Source organism: Hypanus sabinus, chromosome 18 (assembly GCF_030144855.1).
Source record: "Hypanus sabinus isolate sHypSab1 chromosome 18, sHypSab1.hap1, whole genome shotgun sequence".
Lineage (NCBI taxonomy): Eukaryota > Metazoa > Chordata > Chondrichthyes > Myliobatiformes > Dasyatidae > Hypanus > Hypanus sabinus.
This window is the reverse complement of record NC_082723.1, coordinates 319,680-343,186: the sequence shown is the minus strand read 5'-3', so window position 1 is coordinate 343,186 and position 23,507 is coordinate 319,680. Positions and strand designations below refer to the sequence as shown.

General features: G+C 42.1%; 1 protein-coding gene across 8 annotated transcripts; it reads right to left on the bottom strand.

Moving 5' to 3' along the window:
• LOC132407272 (zinc finger protein 239-like) lies at positions 1-23,048 on the bottom strand. 8 transcript variants are annotated; one of them, XM_059993534.1, is made up of 4 exons: positions 22,584-23,048; positions 21,573-21,816; positions 19,398-19,592; positions 1-1,943 (listed from the first exon to the last, which is right to left on the bottom strand). In XM_059993534.1, exon 4 carries the CDS (start codon positions 1,618-1,620, stop codon positions 835-837), a length of 786 nt encoding a protein of 261 aa, XP_059849517.1. In that variant the 5' UTR covers positions 1,621-1,943; positions 19,398-19,592; positions 21,573-21,816; positions 22,584-23,048; the 3' UTR covers positions 1-834. The 8 variants fall into 8 exon arrangements, with proteins under 8 accessions (XP_059849517.1, XP_059849513.1, XP_059849515.1 ...); XM_059993530.1 differs by having other exon boundaries at positions 19,398-19,566; XM_059993532.1 differs by having other exon boundaries at positions 19,398-19,562.
• Positions 23,049-23,507: the final 459 nt, after the last annotated feature.

Below are 23,507 nucleotides of genomic sequence, written 5' to 3'. Positions count from 1 at the left end.
ATAGAACTGATTTATTTGTCTAAGATCCAGAATATTAAACTCCAGTCCCATTAAAGGTGAATGTGCAGCAGAAGAAACTCCTCCCATGCCCAGTGACCAGGGTGCAGAACTGGGTGTGGTGAGCAGAGCAATAATTGCAGAGTTCAGCACAGACAGTCACTCTCGAAATTGCATTCAGCAACAGAGATCTAGTATGCAGCTTGTTGAAACTTTCTCCTCAGTGTGAACAGTGTGTCACAAGTGTAACATGCTGTAAGGTTTCACTGCTAATGTAATGGCCTCTCTGTAATGTTTCACTCCTGAGGTAATGGTTTCTCTGTAGCAGCAATGTTTATATTATGACTAGAGATACGGGTTATGGAGTGCGGGGCTATCCGATGATAGAAAAGTTCTTTCTTGTGAGTTTGGAAGAGGGAATTTGTGGTCTTTCGCAAGGGAGAGATGAGAAGACGTGAATGGAGAGAGTGGGCCCTTTTTCTTCTTATGTTTAACTTTACTAACCCTATAGTCAAAGTAAGAATTATAAAGCTCAATAGTTTAATCGGATATTGTGTACTGTTTGTTATTTCAGGGAACTGATTTGTAACAGGGAACACATCACACACCATCCACCCAAACAAGATTTCTCAAGTTTGGGTGGGCTGGGGGGCTATTACCCCCTATATTAAGCTGCTAGCCGAAGCGAGAGTTACATAAGCCGAGATGACTGAGTGAATCACTTCCAACAATCACAGCAGGTGAACAGCTACTCTCCAGTGTGAACTAGCTGATGCACATTTGATGGAGATGGCTGAGAGAAACTCTCACCCTAATGTCTGAGCAGGTAAATGGCCTCTACCCAGTGTGAACTCGCTGGTGTTTCTGTAGTTGAGATGACTGAGTGAATCCCTTCCCACAGTCTGAGCAGGTGAATGGCCTCTCCCCAGTGTGAACTCGCTGATGTACCTTCAGGTTAGATGAGCAAGTGAATCCCTTCCCACAGTCCGAGCAGGTGAATGGCCTCTCTCCAGTATGAACTCGATGGTGAGCTATTAGGTCAGATGATCGAGTGAATCTCTTCCCACAGTCTGAGCAGGTGAACGGCCTCTCACCAGTATGAACTCGCTGATGTACCTTCAGGTTAGATGAGCAATTGAATCCCTTCCCGCAGTCCGAGCAGGTGAACGGCTGCTCCTTGGTGTGAACTCGCTGGTGTATCATTAGGGTGGATGACCGAGTGAATCCCTTCCCACAGTCTGAGCAGGTGAACGGCCTCTCCCCAGTGTGAACTCGATGGTGAGCTATTAGGTCGGCAGACCGAGTGAATCCGTTCCCACAGTCTGAGCAGGTGAATGGCCTCTCCCCAGTGTGAACTCGCTGATGTACCTTCAGGTTAGATGAGCAAGTGAATCCCTTCCCGCAGTCCGAGCAGGTGAATGGCCTCTCCCCAGTGTGAACGCCCTGGTGTGCCACGAGGGAGGATGACTGAGCGAATCCCTTCCCACAGTCCGAGCAGGTGAACGGCCTCTCTCCAGTGTGAACTCGCTGATGTACCTTCAGGTTAGATAAGCAAGTGGATCCCTTCCCACAGTCTGAGCAGGTGAACGGCCACTCCCCGGTGTGAACTCGATGGTGAGCCATTATGTCAGATGACCGAATGAATCTTTCCTCACAAATTCAGCAGATGACCTACTTCTGCCCAGTGTGAACTGACTGGTGTGTCCACAGGTGGGAAGACTACTGGATCCGTTCTCACACACAGAACAGGTGAATGGCCTTGTCCCAGTGTGAACTTGCTGATGTACATTCAGTTGAAATGACCGAGTGAATCCCTCCCCACAGTCTGAGCAGGAAGGATGATCGAGTGAATCCCTTGCTCCACTTCTTCAATATCTGGACAGAGACAGCAAAACTGGCGTGATCTGTCTGAGATTCCCGTAGACAAATTCCTTGTTATTTTTAACCTGGAAAAAGATTTACAAAATCCATCAGTGGGGGAAGGACAACATTTCAGATGAGAACACTTGAGTTGTCAAGGAGTGATCTGGCATCACACTGTTAACAGTGAAGTTGAACCCAAGTTGGAGAGAGAAATCATCTTCTAACTGGGCACAGTGCTGGTATCTGGAATGACCATCAAATTCTCTCATGCTCTTCCTGTCTCTATGACAATGGGGCATTTCTGCCGTCTCCAATCTGTACCCTGACTCAGTTTGACTCTCTTCATTGGTATTATTCCCTGCTCCCACTGAGCTGCATGGGTTCCTGGACCCACAGGAACTGAAACATTCTCACACAAAGCCGGCAGTGCATTCCACACACCCACCACTCTCTGTGTAGAAAAATACCCGACATCCCCTCTATTTCCAAGCACCTTAAACCTCTGCCCCTCATGTTAGCCATTTTGGACCTGGTAAAAAGCCTCCAGCTATCCACACAAGAAATGCCCCTCATCATCTAAAAGATGCTCTAAACATAAAAAAGGAAGTTGTACATTGTTTTGAGGATTTGTTAGTATACAAAATTATTAGTGTACAGATAGGGTAAATGCAAGCAGCATTTTCCACTAAGGTTGGATGCGATGATAACCAGAGGTCATGGGTAAGTGGGGAAGGTGAAAATTTAACGGGAGCGTGTGGAAAAGCTCTTCACTGAAATGGTTGTGAGAGTGTGGAATGAGATGTCAACACAAGTGGTGCATGTGACCTAGGTTTCACCATTTAAAAGAAGTTTGGATGGGAGCCTGGATGGTCAGGGTATGGAGGGTGATGGTCCCAGTGCAAGTAGTTGTATTAGACAGCTTAAATGTCTTTTTTGGCATTGGCTAGATGGGACAAGTAGCCTGTTTCCATACTGAACTTCTCCAGGTTTCTGTGACAGAGAAGCTGGCCAAACATGTTTGGAAGGGAAAAGGTGGGAGTGACAGCGGAGCAGCAATGGCTGGAGTTTCTGGGAGCAATTCGGGAGCTGAGTGATCGATACATCCCAAAGAAGTGGAAGCATTGAAAAGGCAGGAGGACACAACCGTGGCTGAAATGGGAAGCCAAAGCCAACATAAAAGCCAAAGAGAGGGCAAACAAAAGAGCAAAAACTATTGGGAAGCTTTTAGAAAACAACAGAAGACAACTAAAAAAAGTCAGATCAGTCCAGGGTGTGGAATGATGATTAATGAGTCTTGGCAGCACCCAACAGTCTGAGGCATTTAGAGGAACAAAATATCCGGGGCCTCAATATCTCTGAAAAACCCAGGTTCCCTGCACCAGTTACCTTTCTACTTATATTTTGACAGGCACATACGAACTCTACACCCTCAAAATTTCACTTCTGAAGGCCTCCCGCTTACAAGTACTCCTTTGCCAGAAAACTGCCTGTCCCAAACCACAGATTTGTTTATCAGAATCTTTCTGATACCATCAAAATTGACCTGTCTCCAATTTAGAATCTCATCCCGTGGTCCAGACCTCTCTTTTTCCGTATTTACTTTCAATTTCATGGCATTATGATCACTAATTTCTGTCACCAGCCCTGGATCATTTCCTAACAGCTTATTGCACACTTCTACTTCAGGAATTCTACATACTGATTAAGGACACATTTGTCAAACTCTACCCCTTCTAGTCCTTTCACACTATGGGAATCCCAGTCAATATATGGAAACTTAAAATCACCAACTGAATCAACCTTTGTTTCTTGGCATGGTCTGCAATCTGTCTACAAATTTGTTCCACTAAATCCCTCAGACTGTTGGGTGCAACCATGTCTCGTTAATGGCTACAATATCATAATTGTCTGTCCTGAGCTCATCTTGCTTTCCTACGATGCTTCTTGCATTGTGATGTACACAGCTCAGCACATTCATTGCACCATGCTCAACCATTTGATTGCACACTCTGTAGAAGTGAATTTTCCACTATTCAGGACATTTGCCGAGACAGGTGCTTAAAAAGGGCCTGAAGCATATTGGGGACCAACTTCACCACAACCACAAACTGTTCCTGCTGCTAGGTCCAGGAAACTGTACCACAGCAAAAGGACGAAAAGGCTCTGGGACATCATCTTCCACCAGGCCATCAGACTGATTAATTGATTTCTATGTTATATTGACTGTACTGTGTACGAACTATTATAAATTACTATAAATTCTCTGAGGTCAGCGGGAGACGCTCATGGAGTGAGTACTGTTTTAGATTCGCTCCATAACCTTTACTTTTATTAACCTTTGATCACCCTTATCCAACTTATTTTTACCTACCCCGAAAGTTTTTTGCTATTTTTTTGAACTTATTGTTAAGAGTTTATTGTGAATTTTCAAAGATATGCAAACAGAAATGTCTCTTAGATCTAAAGGACGAGAACCTGGGCGCAATCCGAACAGTAATGGAAAGAAGCAAGCTCATCCGCAACGCACTGAATTAACTTATGAACTGTTTATGGAGGTTTTGGATAAAAAATTTGATGAACTACAACAAATTTTTAAACAAGATATAAAGGCTTTTCAAGATTATATGGTTAAGACGGATTCAGTAATTAGCAGCAAGTTATCGCATCTCTGCAAGAAGACGCTCGGAAACGAGATTTGACTATTGAAAAACTGCAACAGGATTTAATTTCGACCACTAAACTGGTGGAAACACTTAAAGTCAAGAGTGTTGATTTTGAGAATCAGTCCAGAAGACAGAACCTACGTATACTTGGTCTCCCAGACGGCATAGAAAAAGATGACCCTTCAAAATATTTTGCTCAACTATTAAAAGAAGCGTTTCCGTCGATTTTCCCAAATAATCCTCCGTTATTGGATCGCGCACATAGAATTCGGTGTCGATCACCGAGTGCTACAGCTAAACCTTCGGTTGTAATTGTCTGGTTTCATTATGTACACGACAAAGAACAACTTATTCGTGCGGCTCGGCGGGCACGAATGGTTAAATTTCAAGATCACTACTTTCGTTTGGTCTAAGATTTTAGTCCTGAAGTTATGAAAAAAAAGGCTTCTTTTTAAACCGCTGATGGCTGAATGTTATGAGAAAAATTTGAAACCTGCGCTCTTATACCCTGCGAAGCTTAGAATTTCTCCGCCAGATGCTCCATGCCAGGCTTTCCTTTCTACATCCGAAGCGAGAAGTTATCTGGAGAAGAACTTCCCTACTGCTACAGACACCAGTCTCTAATAAATGAACGATTCTGATCGTGTAAGATGGTTCTCGATTTCTTAAACCAGATTTAACCTCTGGTTATTGGTGTAGGTTTATCCTATACTTTATATTTAAGTCAAAAATATAACTTTTATTTTCGTCATATTAATTGCTTTGTTTTATACAGTTTTAACCATTATACTACATTCTTGACTATCATTCTTGTTCCTTCAAAGGTATATTTTTAACCCTTCGAAGGTGAATTTTTTTTTATTAAGATGGTGGTTTTTTGAAAAATATTTTTGGTTTTGTTTAAGATGGCGTTATTTTTTTTTCTCTCGTCTTCTTCCTATAATGCATCGCTTTTGTTTTGTCTGGGCTATAGCCCAATTTATAAGCTTTTAGTGACTATATTCTTTTTTTTACAACTAACTATATTTAGAAGTATGGTTTTTAGTATAGTGACTTTAATTTTTAAAGTCGGGGTGTTTTTAAATATATATATATATCCTTTATATATGGAGTGGTCTTCCGCTGACATGGGGGTTGAATTAATCTCATTTTTTACTTTTTCTCGCCATATTTTGGTGTTTTCTTATCTTTTTTTTGTAGGGGTGGGGCTTAGTTTGTTTTTTAATTTCAGTTTTCCTTCACCAGTTTGTTTTAGTTTTTTCATTTGGGCTGTTTTTGAACTTCAAATATGTCTGTGTTGTCATCGCTTCCGGGTCCGCTCTTTATTTTTGTTCCTCTTCCGGGTGCATGAGTTTATAATTTGGTTAACCCTTTCTATACCAAAGGGTTGATTTTAGAATTATGGCTCAGATCATTAATTTTGTGTCTTGGAATACTAATGGTTTAAATCATCCGATTAAACGAAAGAAGATTTTCAAAGTATTCCAAAGACTTAATGCTCATATCATTTTTGTACAAGAAACTCATGTGAGGAAGGAAGACAAATTTCACTTTTTTAGGTCTTGGCGGGGTCAACAGTATCATTCAAATTCGAATGCCAAAGTAAAAGGAGTTTCAATTTTTATTGACTCCTCTATTGCATGTGTTCAACATGATATCTTTTCGGATCCGAATGGTAGATTTTTGTTAATTATGGATTTACTTTGTAATAAAAAGGTTGCTTTGGTTAATGTTTATGCTCCAAATGTGGATTGTCCTGATTTTTTTAAGTCCTTATTTACTTCCTTACCCAATCTAAATGAATATAAATTAATAATGGGTGGTGACTTTAAATGTTGTTTAAATCCTTTGATGGATAAATCTTTATCTATTCAGACTTTACCCAATAAGTCGGCCACTTGTATTAACTCCTTTTTGACTGATAATGGAGTTTTTGATGTTTGGAGATTTCGGCATCCTAACGACAAAGAGTTTTCTTTTTTCTCACGTGTTTATCATTCTTATTCGAGAATTGATTATTTTTTTATTGACTCTTGTTTTATTCCATCGGTAATTGGTTGTAATTATGATATTATAGCTATCTCTGACCATGCTCCATTTAAACTTTCTATTAAATTTACGGATACAGCTTCTAATGTTAGACAATGGCGATTTGACTCTACCTTACTGCAACATCCAGACTTTATTAAATTTATGAAGGAACAGATCGATTTCTTCTTTTCAACTAATTCCATGGATGATATCTCTTGCGGAACACTTTGGGACACTTTTAAAGTGTATATACGTGGACAGATTATCTCTTACTCCGTTGGTTTGAGAAAACGCATTAAGAAGGAAACTCTTTTATTGGTCGATAAAATTAAAGAGATTGATAAGAAATATTCGATCACTCCTAGCAAGGAGCTTTACAAACAAAGGGTTGAACTTCAAATGGAACATAGTTTATTACTTACATCTCCGATTGAAAATCAATTAATGAAAACCAGATCTGATTTTTATATACATAGTGATAAATCAGGTAAACTGTTAGCTAGTCAGTTGAAGAATGCTTTGGTTAAACATCAAATCACTAAGATTCGTCAGCAGAATGGGGATTTGACAGTTAACCATGATGAGATAAATAAGTCATTTCAAGACTTTTATACCTCCCTGTATCAATCTGAATTCCCTCAGGATCGTAATACCATGTGTGATTTTCTTGGGAAATTAAATTTCCCAAGATTATCATCCGATGATCTTTCAATATTAGATACTCCTATTATGGACGCAGAAATTAAAGGGGTTATTTCCTCAATGAATTCTGGGAAAGCACCAGGTCCAGATGGGTATACAGTAGAATTTTTTAAATGTTTTTCCGCTACTCTTTCTCCTTGGTTATGTAGGGTTTTTGAGGAAGCAATTAGATTGGGGAATTTGCCACAATCTTTTTATAGAGCTTCCATTTCTTTAATATTGAATAAAGATAAAGACCCTATTGACTGTGCATCCTATAGACCAATATCTTTATTGAATGTAGACTCCAAGATTTTTTCCAAGTTACTGGCATCCAGGTTAGAGAAGGTATTACCCAAAATTATTTCAGAAGATCAAATCGGTTTTATTAAAAATCGCTATTCGTTTTTCAACGTTAGGAGATTACTGAATATTGTTTATACTCCCTCACATGCACTTCAGAATGCGTGATTTCATTAGATGCGGAGAGAGCATTTGATAGAGTTGAATGGCCTTACTTATTTAATGTGTTGGAGAAGTTTAATTTTAGTCCAACATTCATTTCTTGGATTAAACTGATTTATCACACTCCAGTAGCCTCTGTTTACTAATAATCAAAGATCTCACTTTTTTCGCTTATTTCGGGGCACTAGACAAGGATGTCCTCTTAGCCCATTACTATTTAACATTGCTTTAGAACCTTTGGCAATTGCCATCAGAGAATCACAGGATATTTTGGGTATTAATCGTGGGACAGATATTCATAAGTTATCTTTGCATGCAGATGATTTATTATTATTCATTTCTAACCCTGAGAAATCTATTCCAGCAGTTCTATCATTGTTGGCTCAATTTAGTGAGTTTTCTGGGTATAAGTTAAATCTTAATAAGAGTGAATTGTTTCCTTTGAATAGACAGGTCCCAATATATGGAAATTTACCTTTTAAATTAGTTTTATTTATTTAGGGATCAAAATCACAAAAAAACAAAGATTTATTTAGGTTTAATTTTTTACCCTTAATTGATCAGATTAAAGGCTTGTTACTAAGTGGTCACCATTATCTCTATCTCTAATAGGCAGGATTAATGCTATTAAGATGGTTATTTTACCTAAGTTTTTATATATTTTTCAAGCGGTACCAATTTTTATTCCAACATCTTTTTTTACTAATGTTGATTCAAAAATGTCCTCGTATATAAAAATCCCGGGTTAGGTAAAATATATTTACAGAAGACAAAGAAGGAAGCATTACCTAATTACAGCTTTTATTATTGGGCAGTTAATATTAGATATTTGTTATGTTGGTTGAAAGACTGGGATGGATCTTTTGGCCCTCATTGGGTGAGTTTAGAAATTAAATCGGTACCAGGTTATGCTCTGGGTTCTATTTTAGGGACTTCTCTCCCTTTTGCTCTTTCTAAATTGCCAAAACGAATTGAGAACCCGATAGTTAAACATACTTTACGTATATGGTTTCAATTGCGGAAATTTTTCGGGTTGACTCAATTCGTTTTAAATAGTCCTACTGTATCTAATTGCTTTTCCCACCCTTCCATTATAGATCAAGCTTATTTGGCTTGGAAAACTAAGGGATTACTAAGATTTTCTGATTTATTTTTGGACAATTTTTTTTTGTCTTTTGAGCAATTATCTAATAAATATAATTTGCCTAGATTTCATTTTTTTAGATATTTACAGATTAGGCATTTTTTAAGTACTGTACTTCCTACGTTTCTAAATTTTGTGCCTTCAGATATTTTGGAGAGTTTGTTTGAATTAAACCCTTTGCAAAGGACCCCTTTATAAGACCAAAAATGAGTGGTGGGAAAGAGAGCTTAATCTTATTATTCCTATTGAGAATTGGGATAGAATTCTTCAATTAGTTAATACATCTTCGATATGTGCCAAACATTCATTAATACAATTTGAGGTCGTACATAGGGCCCATATGTCCGAGGATAAATTAGCTCATTTTTACTCTTATATAAATCCTATTTGTGATAGATGTCAATTTGAAATCGCGTCTTTAACTCATATGTTTTGGTCATGTCCGCTTTTGAAAAAATATTGGAAAGTTATTTTTGATATTATCTCTGCGGTTTTGAATATCGATTTACAACCTCATCCTATTACCGCAATTTTTGGTTTACCAATGATGGACTCACTGCATTTATCTTCTTCCGCCTGTCGAATGATTGCATTTCTAACTCTGATGGCTAGAAGATCTATATTGTTGAATTGGAAGGAAATTAATCCTCCCACTGTATTTCATTGGTTCTCCCAAACTATGTTATGTTTAAATTTTGAAAATATTAGAAGTGGTGTATTCGATACTTCTATTAAATTTGAAAAGATATGGAGACCATTTATTCAATATTTTCATATGATGTAATATGACCCTGTTCCAAGTTCATTTGACTTTCCAGCTTTTAGCTTATGTATGTTGAGAGGATCGGAGTTGACGACATTGATGATTATGTATTCCTGTGAGATATTATAAACAGCCCTTTTTTTTCTCTTCTAGTTTTTCTTTTTTTTCTTTCTTTTTTCTTCTTTATTAGTTATTAGATTAGTAGGTTAGTTAATTTTGCATTATATTTTTTTTTCTTTTTTCTGTTTTTTTATATCATATATTACAAAATATCTAGACTTACCATGTTCATACATATACTGTATGGTTCATGTTTTGGTAAACTCATTTATACTGTAACCATTGATTATGTATTTTTTCATCTGTAATGGGAATTTGTATGTTTGTAATTTCTTTATTAATATATCATTTGTATTTTGTTCATATTATTATTAATAATAAAAAGATTGAGAAAGTAAATTCCTATAAATTAAACATTACACATTTAGACGGAGAGATAACATAGATTTCTACTCCTCAAGTAGAAGCAAAATGTATGTAATAAATTCAATTCAAATTCACACTCTCCACTATCTGTTCTGTCATTCCGGCTCCCATTCCCCCTACAATTAATTTTAACCACATAACCCCCCCACACTAGCTCTAGCAAACCTTCCCACGAGGATACTTGTCCCCTCTTGTACTGTTCCCCTAACTAATGAATCCTCTATCACCCCTTTGACTTTCATCTGCCAGGTAATCCCACCAACAGTTTCTAAAGTGGTCCAACTGTTGTTGCGTGGGATGGCCACAAGAGTACTCTGCAGTGGCTATTTAACCTCATTCCACTTCCTGAATCTCACACAGTTTCCTGTGTCCTGCACCTTGGGTGTAACTCAACTTTCCCCATGTCATACCTATCACCCCCTCTGACTCCTGGATGATCCGGAATTCATCCATTTCAAGTTCCAACTCCTTAAAATGCAGGGTTACAAGCTGCAGCTGGATGCACGTCTTGTAGGTGAGGCCATCAAGGACACTGGAGGTCTCCCCATCTTCCCACCAATGTCCCCTCTAACTTGTAATGACCAGTGTGCACATAAATCATGTAATGTGCATTTTGTCCGAGTGACATGTGAACAGTGAATTTTATATAGAGAAGTATTCATTTTAACAGCTAACAAAACATTGTCCATTAGAACATTGATCTCTGAGTTAGATCAAGTTCATCTGTACTCTCACACAACCTATGTAGCAGGCTTGTCACGGGTAATGAAAAATTTTCTCACCAGAGCTTTTGCACTTTGTCCATCTGTGGTTTGCTTGCTAAATTACACTTTAAAATGTCAGATTTCAAAAATCACTCCACTTCTTCACACTAGTAAATTCTCCAGTAAGTTTTGCATCACCATAATACACACAAGTAACACCAGTTCCAATATTGGACATAAATATTTCCCCTGAACAGTCCTGAGGAATTGAGCATATATAAAAAATTCATTTTGAACCTCTGTAACCTCTGGCTAAAAGAATAATTGGGACTGAAAAGGAATTTTTGAACTGAAGTAAACTCTGTGTTCAGTGGTTAACTAAGACAGGCTCATTACCAGTTCTCTGTGGCTTGCAGAGAGACACACTGAGAGTTGATAACATTATACATCATACCATCGATAGTTGATAACATTATACATTGTACCCTCGTTTGAGTAAAGGGAGGAGGACTTGCTGGAAAGGACAGGAATGAACATCTGTCTGTAATTAAGTCAGGGCCTTGCAAAGGGAATAACTGATAAGGACGGGACAGTACGTACATCTGTAATTAAGACCTTGATTTAGTGAACTCTCTTATCTAAGTAATTAAGTTTTACACCAACAGATATGGTGGGCATGCCAGTTCAAATAATATCTTGCAATAGTAATGTTTGGGGCTTACTATGTATAAATGTCTGGGTTCATGTATAAATACACGGCTGTAACCTTACTAAGTCAGTCCACTTGTCAGATGGTGGCAGTGCTTACGTGCCTTCCCTTTGACAAATGTGTCTCAAACTCCTGCAGGAGAATGGACAATAAACTGTGGTGACGATAAGAATCTGGTCTTCTGAGTTTTATTTAGATTCAACTTTCACATTTGGCGTCACGAACAGGATCCCAATATAGGGAGTGCCAAGCAGACGGGCTGAGTAAGCGGCTGGACCACTCTGGGGACTGCGGAGACTGACCGGGCGCCCAATAGGTATTTTACCATTCTCTGTTAGTTCCTTTCAAGGTACAGACCCTCGCCCAAGGCTGATTGCCTACCTTGACGGGATCGGAAAAGAATCTGTTGGGAGACTCGTATAAGGTAGGCAAAATTTTACTAAGGAGGCAGATGGGCAGGGTAAATTTTAGTAAGTGGGCAGGAGGCAGTACCGGGTAAATTTATCAATTTAACATGAGGTGCCAGCCGTGTAAATTTATTTGATTGTTAATTGAGCAGGAGGCTTTGTTCTGGGTAAAGAACATGGATCAATTGCAGTTGAGTGATATGAGTGGGACAAGAGCAGCTCAACACAATATGTGTGAGTTTTCCACACAAGGAAAAAGATTTGATGTTGAGTGCAGCGCTGAATAAGAAATTGGGGACCAAAACCTGGCCACTGGGGGGAGCCTGGGATATTACCTCATGAAAACAAGTAGATTTGGTATGGAAAAGAACTGTAGAAGGAAGTGGAAATTGTTGAAAAGGGAATGGAAGGAAAAGGCAGATGTAAAGTGGAACAGTACATTATTAGCAAGTTGGAGGAATAATGCATGTGACAAAGGGAGAGAGGTACCTACTGCAGAAGGAACACCAAAGGTTGGGAGACGCTAAAAGCAGAGCATGAATGGGTGGATGGGTGCCAAAAACGAGAGCAGGGAAAACAACGTAATCAAACCAAGGCCAGCCTAGATAGGAGAGGAGGGCAGGAACGTCAGTCTGAAGTTCTAACTGATAGGGAAACAGTGGATCCCGAACCCATGTCTGGCATACTGACCCTGTTTGAGGACAGCGACCATGATGAGGAGTGTATAATGTGACCTCGCAAGATTTATTCACTCTGCTGCATGATTCTCTCAGCTGATGAGGGGTGGAAATGGAAGACATAACTGAGATACCAAACCTGTCAGGAGTTACAGGCAGGAAACCATAATGAGAATAAACAGACAGACTAGATCATTCAAGCCTTGGAAAGGGCTCTCCAGCAACCTGTAAACATCACTAAAATACTTCAACGCAAACCTAAGCCTGGAGAATTCGGACCAGTCTATTGGGAGCGATTTATGGCATGCTGGAGCACTTTCACAGGAGAACGAGTCTTTACTGATGGGAATCTGTCCCCCAGTTTAATGCCTTACTGCTCCAATGCTTACCAACTAAGTTAGCCAACATGATTAAATCAAATAATATGGATTGGCCTGACAAAGACCGAAATGGAATGTGACGAGCTTTCACCTGACTTTCGAATCCCGATCAACCCCAAAGGGAACTAATATTAAAGGTGAATATGCTCAGCGGGAAGAAAAACGCGAGAGGGCTATATCTGGGGATCAGAAATGGGAACAAAAACATACTAAGGGACAGGTGGGGACAACAGCCCGTTTAGAAATTGACAAACAAGGATGCTTCCTACCATGAGTCCCACCCCTCAGGAAGAGCCCAATGTAATATTGCAAGTTGCTGGAATTCTGTTTATTATTGATATAGGGGCAACCACATCCACTCTCGATCAGGAAATGGTATCAGAAAATTGAAAACAGCTATCAGACAATCACTCTGCCTGGGTTCAAAGGCAGGGCACGTACATATTTCCACTGCAGGTGGAAATCCAGGGGAACCACTGTGAGGTTTCATTTACAGTCACCACCAGTTGGGGGTGTAATCTAGCAGGGAGAGACTCGCTCTGTCCGTTGGAAGTCGACATTCTCTGCACAGACAAGGATATCACCCTGAGACTAGTGAACAACCAACATCTACCCCAGTTACTGACACTCCCCCCAACGGTGGGCACTTAATCTGGTCTCCACTGCGTTTGAACCCCTTCTGCCAGAGGTCGACCCTCATGTGACTCTGTGCTATGACCCTCCGGGGTGCTCAACTGAGGAAAGCCAGTATTATGCACCCCTCGAGGGACAGAAGTTCCCAGTCATGGTGATTGGAGAGGTTAAAGGAAAAGAGGTCAGCGCATTACTGCCTGAAGTTCTGGATTTTCTTTGGCGACAGACAGAACTGGTGCTTCCCTATATCACTGTGTGGGTTTGCCCTGGGTTAAAGCCAAAGAGCCCAGAGTTCAATTCAGAAGGTTCAAAGGAACATCTAAACAAGCCTGATGCATTTTGGAAACAAGTCCTGTGGACTGATGAAGTTAAAATAGAACTCTTTGATGGCAATGAGCAAAGGTATGTTTGGAGGAAAAAGGGTGCAGAATTTCATGAGAAGAACACCTCTCCATCTGTTAAGCACGGGGATCATGCTTTTGGCTTGTGTTGCAGCCACTGGCACAGGGAACATTGACTGGTAGAGGAAAGAATGAATTCAATTAAATACCAGCAGATTCTGGAAGCAAACATCACACTGTCTGTAAAAAAGCCAAAGATGAAAAGAGGATGGCTTCTACAACAAGATGATGATCCTAAACACACCTCAAAATCCACAATGGACTACCTCAAGAGGTGCAAGCTGAAGGTTTGCCCAAGGCCCTCACTGTCCCCTGACCTAAACATCATCGAGAATCGGTGGATAGACCTCAAAAGATCACTGCATGCAAGACGGCTCAAGAATCTCACAGAACTAGAAGCCTTTCACAAGGAAGAATGGGCGAAAATCCCCCAAACAAGAATTGAAAGACCCTTAGCTGGCTACAGAAAGCACTTACAAGCTGTGATACTTGCCAAAGGGGGTGTTACTAAGTACTGACCATGCAGGGTGCCCAAACTTTTGCTTCAGGCCCTTTGCCTTTTTTGTTATTTTGGAACTGTAAAAGATGGAAATTAAAAAAAAAGTTTCCTTGCTTAAAATATTACAGAAATGTGTGATCTTTAACTTATGTCTTTTGGAAATCAGTTCAACTTTTACTCGTTTAACAGTAACAGAAATTTTGACCAGGGGTACCCAAACTTCTGCATGCCATTGTAATTGAGCAGGCCTCTTTTGAAGCGGCTGTCTCCACCCAGAAGGCTGAGCTGTTTGCTTTGACTCCTGCTTGTATCCTAGCAACAGACTAAAGAGCGGACTTTTACACGGACTCCCTTTATGAACTGATTACGGGGCTTTGGGGATTCCTGACTTCCTCTGGCCATCCCATTAGTAATGCTACCTTTGTAGACAACTTACTCACCGCTCTACAGCTACCTCGAGTTTTGACTATTATTAAATGTGCAGCCCATACTGGGGCATGTGATGAGATGTTCCAGGGTAATGTTAGGGCTGATGCAGCGGCCAAACAGACAGCCTTGAATCCCACACTTTTAGTCCGCTGGGAAACCCAGCAAGCTCCTATTAGACAAAATCTAAGGACGGGTATGCCGGACGTGGGAAATACGTAACTAACAGGGGGACGCCCCTGAAGGAGAGCGCAAACTATGGTCCCAAATGGGTTGCCACCTCGAACCTCAGACCAATTTATGGGTGACCCCTGCGGGACAGGTCTGTGTTCCCTCTGTGTTCTTACCTATTTTTATAGATCATGTACATAATTGTACATGCTTGCACAAGGAGGGAATGGTTAATACATTATTACAATCTTGATTTCCAGAAAGCAGCTGAAAAACCAGCCAAAAAGAAATGCTAGAAAGGAGATGCCTTGTGATTCCAGAACTACCCCCTTGCCTGCTGGACCTTTTTCTTGTTTGCAACTTGATTTTATAGAATTACCTAGAGAACATTGTTATAGGTAATGCTCAGTGATAGTAGATGTATCTAGCAGATGGATTGAAGCTGTTCCTACAACTAATGATACCACTATGACTGTTGTGAACATATTGCTAAAAGAAATAACTCCTCACTATGGGCTTCCAGAAATGATAAGATAGTGCAATGGGCCAAAATAAATGAGGAAATCTGTAAAGAACTTGCTCTAAAACAGCAGTTCCACTGCACCCATCATTTGAACGAAGCGACATAGTGGAATGAACCAATGGTACTTTAAAAGATAAGTTGGCAAAACTTACACAAGAAACTGGATTGACCTGATTGAAGGTTTTACCCTTAGTCCTATTCCATTTGAGAATCACACCATCAAGTAAGACGGGGCTATCACCTGCAGAAATTATCTACAGGAAGCCCATGGGGACCCCGACCTCGTCTGCCCTCCTCCTGAGAGCTTACCTGCAACACTGGATATGCACACCTTGGGGGAGGAGATGGGAAAATACTTATGGAAATTAACTAACACTCTCCCAAGCTTGCATTCACAGGTACGACAGGCCTATCGAGAGGACGAAACCCAAACTAAAGGTGACTACTCCACCATCGAGCCTAGAGAATTGTCCTGCTCAAGAACTGGGATGGTAAGAAGTTGGGACCGAGGTGGAAAGTGCGGGTAGGTGGGACTAGGTGAGATTAAGAGTTCAGCATGGACTAGGAGGGCCGAGATGGCCTGTTTCCGTGCTGTGATTGTTATATGGTTATATGGACTGTACCAAGTGCTACTGACAACACCTCCTGCAGTGATGGTGGAAGGGCAGCTCCGGCGGATACATCGAACGGACTGTAAACACGTTACTGGCAGAACTGATAAGGACTGAATAATGTACTGGTTAATGCTGATTTTAATGACCCTAAGGGAACGTGCTCCTGTCTCGGGAGGCCCCCAGTTTAACACTTTCCTGTCCCTCTGCCACACCTATGCTAAGCAAGTTGAGCGGGGAGCACATTGGGTAAGTGCCCAAATTCTCCAACAGGGTAAGACTATGTCAGTGGTGCCTCTGAATACCAGCGGAGTCAATTCAGTTATGGTGTTTTCTGAGAGCCGTAATGGTAGCATTGTCAATTGCACCATATCCAGGTCTGGAAGGCGAGACTGGGGATGGTGTTGCTTTGAGGGTTGGAGTCGTAGATCTCCACAAGACCCCTCCAAGCTATGGCCGGGGATAAGAGTTACATCTCCAGCAGTGGCTAGCACTACTTGTTGGTGGAACCAGAACGAGAGTGCACCCTATCAAGTGGGAAGTAGTAACTGTACCAAGAGTCAAACTTATGATACCCCTGGACCACTAAATGGAACTCATTGGGTTGTGGAAATAGGGCCGATCCCTGGCTGCCGGGAGAAAGAACAGGGCAGCGGCATGGAACCACACCTTACCAGACGGGTTCTCGAGGGGGACGAGGGTCGGAGTGGTTGTTGCTACTTGGCCGACCTTGTGCCACACTTGAGGATCCTGGCTCAGCCTCAGGATCACCCCATCGGAATATGCAACGAAGGGATATAACAGAATCTGAGAGATTATGGATGATTGCCTCTCCCTCCTATGGGGTAGCCAGAAATTCCAGGGAAATAATTAATTTAGCAGCCGCTCTAGAAGAATTGGCCAATAATACAGCCGGAGCACTGAATGACACTCAAGCACAGGTAACTGACATGATTGCAATTTGACAAACAGTGCGACAGAATCAGATGGCCCTAGACTTTATATTAGCAGAAAAAGGAGGGACCTGTGCCATCATAGGTAAGGAATGCTGTACTCATATCCCTGACGAATCTTCCAATATTACTGACTTGTCTAAACACAGAACCCAAGAGATTCCGAAAATTCAAAATGTTGGCAGTAAGCTGCACAATTTTGGGACCAGTAAGGTAGGGGGGTGGCCCTGGCCCTTCAATATATTTGGGGACTTCTGGAGGTTGTTTTTGCATTTGGGAAGTCTGATTGTATTAATTTTGATTATTGTCTGTATCCTGCGGTGCCTTTGGCCATGTTTTATATCATGTTGTAGAAGCAGAACCCCATAACCATATGCCCTCTGCTTTGCTTTTACTTTGGCTTTGACTTCTCTTGTCAGCCATGGCCGCATCCTTTTTCCATTCGAAAATTTTGTCTTCTTTGGAATATATCTGTCTTGCACCTTCCTCACTTCTCGCATAAACTCCAGCCACTGCTGCTCTGCCGTCCTTCCCGCTAGTGTCCCTTTCCAGTGAACCTTGACCAGTTCCTCTCTCATGCCACTGTAATTTCCTTTACTCCACTGAAATACCGTCACATCGGATTTCGGCTTCTCTTTCTCAAATTTCACAGTGAACTCAATCATGTTGTGATCACTGCCTCCAAAGGCTTCCTTCACTTCCATCTCTCGAATCACCTCTGGTTCATTACACAATACCCAATCCAGTACAGCCGATCCCCTAGTGGGCTCAACAAAAAGCTGTTCTAAAAAGCCATCTCGTAGACATTCTGCAAATATTCTCTCTTGAGATCCAGTGCTGAGCTGATCTTCCCAATCCACTCGTATGTTAAAATCCCCCACAATGATCATAACACTGCCCTTCCGGCAAGACCTTATCTATTTCCTGTTGTAATTTGTAGTCCACATCACTGCAGCTGTTTAGAGGCCTGTAGATAACTGCCATCAGGGTCCTTTTACCCCTGCGATTTCTTAGCTCAACCCATAAAGAGTTCAGAAATGTCACTCCACTCTTCAAGAAGCGAGAGAGGCAGAAGAAAGGAAACTATAGGCCACTTAGACTGACAGTGGTTTGAAGGATGTTGGAGTCGATTGTTAAGGATGTGAGTTCGGGCTACTTGGAGGCACAAGATAAAATAGGCCAGAGTCAGCATTGTTTCCGCAAGGGAAAATCTTCCCTGATGATTGGAATGCTTTGAGAAATAATAAGCAGGGTAGACAAAGGAGAATTGGTTGATATTTCAGTCCTTTGACAAGGTGCACACACGAGGCTCCTTAATGAGCTCTGAGCCTGGTTGGGCAGCGATGAGGAAGGGGCTGGTCTCGAGTTCGTGTAAGTCGAAGGTCGGTTGCAGTGGGAAAGGGTCGGGACCGAGCCAGACGGCTGGACAGTCTGTGCCGGTAATGTAGGATCAGTTACTTCTGGTTCCCCAAGCAGCGAGAGTAGATGTCGGTGATGAGGATCTGTCTATATGTATCGGTGTGGGGTAAATGGTGGGAAAGTTGTGGGATTACTGGCCGGTGGAGGGAGGTTGGGGATGTGGGTTATCGGACACAGTGTGACCCGGGAGGATGAGTCCTAGAGCAGATCATGTTGTGAGCAAGGGAGGATCAGGTCCATTGCATCAGACAGCTTTCAGGAAGCAACAAATCTCTCTTTATATTAATCACTGTCTAATCTTGCTGCTACCATTGTGTTTGTCACAGAGCCCAGAGTCTGGGATGATGGGAGGCTGTTTATTGGAGTCAAGACCCGTGCCTCGTGGAGCTCCCCAGGGTAACACCCATTGCTACTTGTCATCTATGTCAATAATCTGGCTGAGAATGTACAGGGTATGGGTAGTGAGTCTGCAGCAAGTAATTGCAAACAATTACTTCTTTTTGCAAGATAGTAAATACAAACACCCCTCTTTCCCTCTCCACACTCAGAACTGACCAAAAGCTACTTCAGAAGATACAAGTTCTTCAAATGAGCAAACACTGAGGGAATGTGAGAGACTTTAAAGAGCTGGGATACTGACAGCACATTACCAGACCTGGAGTGATTGCAACTGGGTCTGAGAGACATAACTGGTATTTCTGGTCATATTCAGCTCACTCCAACTATTCCCTACCTTCCTTTTACAGGTATGTAATGTCTAAAGGACCAGTGTTTGAGTAAATGAGACTCACCAAACTTTCTCCTGACTGAATCACTGGAATCTCCGAGTCAGATGGGTTCTCTCCAGTCGGTTCTCTCAGTCCTAGGGCTGGTTCACTTGCTGTTGATCCCTCGTCTTCAGTCGTGGTTTTCTTCCAGTTGTGGGCTTTTCTTCCAATAAATCTCTCACCACAGGTCTAACTTTAACATAAATGATAATGAAGCACCTTAACAATACAAAGGAGAACAAAATATTTCTGCTCACTGAAATCTAAATATTGAAGACAAATATAATGATCTCAGTAAACAAATCTGTAATTGTCCCTGACACGTCACAAAACCTGATATGGGATAGGAAGGAGTCATCGTCCTGTCATGGTAAGATGTAAGATGCAGGAACATAATTAGGTGATTCGATCCATCAAATCTGCTCCACCACTCAACCATGGCTGAGATTTATTCCAACACCATATTCCTGCCTTCCTCCTGTAACCCTGAAGCTACTTAGCAGTCATGAGTATATTAATCTCTGTCATAAATATACCCAAATGGCAGCCTCAACTACCATCTGTGGCAACAAATTCCACAGATCAGACATCTTTTGGCTGAAGAAATTTTTGTCAACTCAATTTTAAAGGTAAGCATCTTTATTCTGAGACTCTCCGTCTAATGGAAACATCCTCTCCATGTCCACTGTATCCAGGGTTTTCAGCATTCGGTAGGTTTACTTAACCATACATCCCTCCACCACCCCCACCGTTCCTCTGAACTCCATTGAGCACAGGTCCTGAACCATCAAATGCTCCTCATACATAAAGCCCATCATCCCTGAGATTATTCAGGTGAAACTTGTTCGTAACATCTGCACTGAACACATTCCCAAGTATAACAGACAATCAGGAAATTTAAACCATTCCAGAGTGAATGGAATAAAAAGAAACTGAATTCACCAGAATTGCTCAAAAGGTAAGGAACTGCTGTGGGGAGAGCAACAAACTTAACGATTCAGATTCACAATCTTTTGTCAGAATGGATTCAGAATTTTTCATTCTTAGTGCAGATTTCCAGCAACTTGAGATTCTGTTTGATTTCCACTGTCTGACAGACAGGTGACAGTGAGGAGGAATTTCCAAACACAGTTCGAACACTGAACCCCCCAGGTCTGCTTCTACTGGTTCAAACACAGAACAGCCCATTTAATCACAGCCTCTCCTTGTGAGGGATGGAATACAAACTCATTCTCTCCTCAGATTAGCAGTCATTGCTTCCAAAGGAAATCAGAATCAGAAATACTCGCTCAACACCTCATAAACCTGGGCAGCTTGATCCCCAGCTGGTGGGGAAAATACTACTAATAACATTAGGATAGGATATTCGATAGTTTTTGGTTAAATCCTGGAGCTGTGACTGTGGTGGTCCGTGGATTACTTGCTAATACAGAAGTAAATTTTTCTCACTAACAACCTTATGGCTTCTAAGCAAACAATGTTATTTCACTTGCTTGATAATTAGATTTTATGATAATTAGTGAATGCAACTGCCTGATTATTAAATTAAGTATTATATGTTTTATTGTACCAGTTATATACTGAAATGCAGTGATTGGCTAAAATCTTGTTAATATCTTATTTATCTGTATTTCTGTGGAGCTCTGGAAATCATATATATTTCTTTCATCTTGGTTTAGTGCTTGACATTATAAAAAGCTCTATTCATATATATATATATATATATATATATATATATACACACACACACACACACACACACCCGCCCCCCTCCCCCACCAATTTGTGTACCTGCTCAGCACATGAATGGGACAAGGAAGTTGCCCAGTACATGAAAGGTGCAGGTACACAAATTGGGTGTGAATTACTAGGGGTGATTGATAGGTTCGTGGCCTACGATGAAAGGGGTCAATTTTACAAAACCTAGCAATTTTCAATTATCTGTAACAGAAACAGCACAAAACTGGTTAACTTCAAACTTTCTGCATAATCATTCAAAGAGTTGAATTGCATGTGCAGGTACCGAGAGCCGTGTAACATCAGGCCGCGAACTTATCAATCACCCCTCGTACAGCTCCGGCAGCTAAAAGATTGGCACTGCACCCCTCTGCAGCCGTCCGACAGAGCTCGGGCCCGGCCCTTTCTCAATCCAACCGACCCAGATTTACACAAACCCGCCGGGATCTGCCCCCCACTCACCCCGCTCGAGTCGGTGAACCGCCAATGACAGCTTCATTCGGCAGTGCGCATGCGTTTATCAGGACGTTCTCCACAGCACCACCAGCGGTCGGAGGTACACATGGCCACCAGTGGCCGGAGGTCAATACAGCGCCCCCAGTGTCCGGAGGCGGGAGGGACAACGGGGAGGTGAACTCAGCAGGCCCGGCAGCATCTATCGTAAAGAGTCGACAGTCGACGTTTCCAGCTGAACCACACTTCAAGACTGAGATGGAATGGGGGAAATATCTGAATAAAATCGGGGCGGGCGAGAAAGTGACTGACTGGAAGGTGATAGGTTGAAGCCAGGTAATTGGGAAAGCTCAAGAGCAGAAGAAAATAGAATCTAATAGGAGAAAAGAGTGGAGAATAGGAGCAGTGGACCCAGAGAGACGTGAAAAGTCAGAGAGGAAGAGAGGGAGTGGAGGGAGGGAGATCTGTTCACCGGAAGGAGAAATCGATATTCATGCCATCAGGTTGGAGGGGGGGGCTACCCAGACGGAATATAAGGTGCAGATCCTGGACCCTGAGGGTGGCCTTAACTTGGCAGAAGAGGAGGCGATGGGTTGACACGTCGGAACGGGAATGGGAATCGGAATGAAAATGTTTGGACACCGGGAAGTCCCGCTGGGAGCGGATAGTTCAAAGGTCAGTTTATTATCAAAGCAGGTATCCATAAACAACTATTGCGGGGTTTTTTTTCTTCTCCAGAGAACCATAAAACAAAGAAAGAGTATGAAAGTCGTTCAAAGAGAAAAATCTAACTCCCACCCCACCCCCCGCATCAAAAAGAACAGCATCCCGATCATCGACCCTCAAAACCCATCCTTCCCGCACAAAAGGGAACAATAACATCGATCCGCCCCCCAAAAAAACAACCCTATCCCACACAACTGCGGAGGAGCTGGTGTAACCAGTGTAGAGGCGGCCGCATCGGGAGCAGCGGACACAATAGGCGACCCCGGAAGATTCACAGGTGAAGTGTCGCCTCACCTGGAAGGATGTTTGGACAACGGAGAGTGTTCGGCCCTACGGCCCTTTCACTGTGACACCCCGAACTCCACATCAAATCTGTCCAAACGAATCTGGGCGAACGTTAATGACCAATAAATATAATTCCTCTCAGCGATCAGCTGCCTGAATGAATTACTGACTTTAAAGAGGAAGGGGTATCTGTGGTCCACATTGTCAGGGTGTTGAGTTTACCATGAGACAAAGACTGCAGGGACGAGAGGTTTTCTGTTGACACCGCTGGCAATTCTGGTGTTGTGACCCGAATCGAGACAAACACCACGCTGGCCACTCCACCAACAACACGGCACAGCCGGACACATAACAGGGGACTTTACATCTCACAACACAAGATCCAGTGATGAAACCCGTGATTAATGTTGTTGTCCCACTGAAATCATCAGAAACGTCCATTCAGGTGTTTTTAATTACAAGCGCTCCCCCACGGGTGACGTCACACAGGCGCTGGCGTTTTATGTCACCCACGCGCTGGCGAGCTCGAGCTTTATTGGTTTAACAGCTGAGCTACCCATCGCGTGACCACCGCTGAAAACCAAAGCTTCAGGAGCTGCGCTAATGCCATTTGTGCAAAGCGATGTCAATCACTGGTTACAACCAGTAACGGAGGCGGACAAGCCGAGAGGGCGTTACCCCACTGAAACTGTTTCCCGCTCAAGTGTCGATCTCCCGTCAGGGCGGAACAAATCACAAAGTAAATGTCTGCTTTCTGATTTATTTCCATTTCCCTCCGAGGGAAGTTCAGGCGTTTGTGAAGCGTCTCCTGCGGCCGGAGTCTGATGTATCGCTGAGAGGAAGGAGGAGACCGCTCGGCCCATCGGCGATTCCGGGAAAGGGGGTATTTTATTGAAAGGATGAAGATGGTGTGAGAGGGGGCGGACAGGATGT

What these genes read in the sequence shown, in the direction of transcription:
- LOC132407272 (XM_059993534.1), bottom strand. Translation starts at nt 1,620, where the DNA reads ATGGCTCACCATCGAGTTCACACCGGGGAGTGGCCGTTCACCTGCTCA.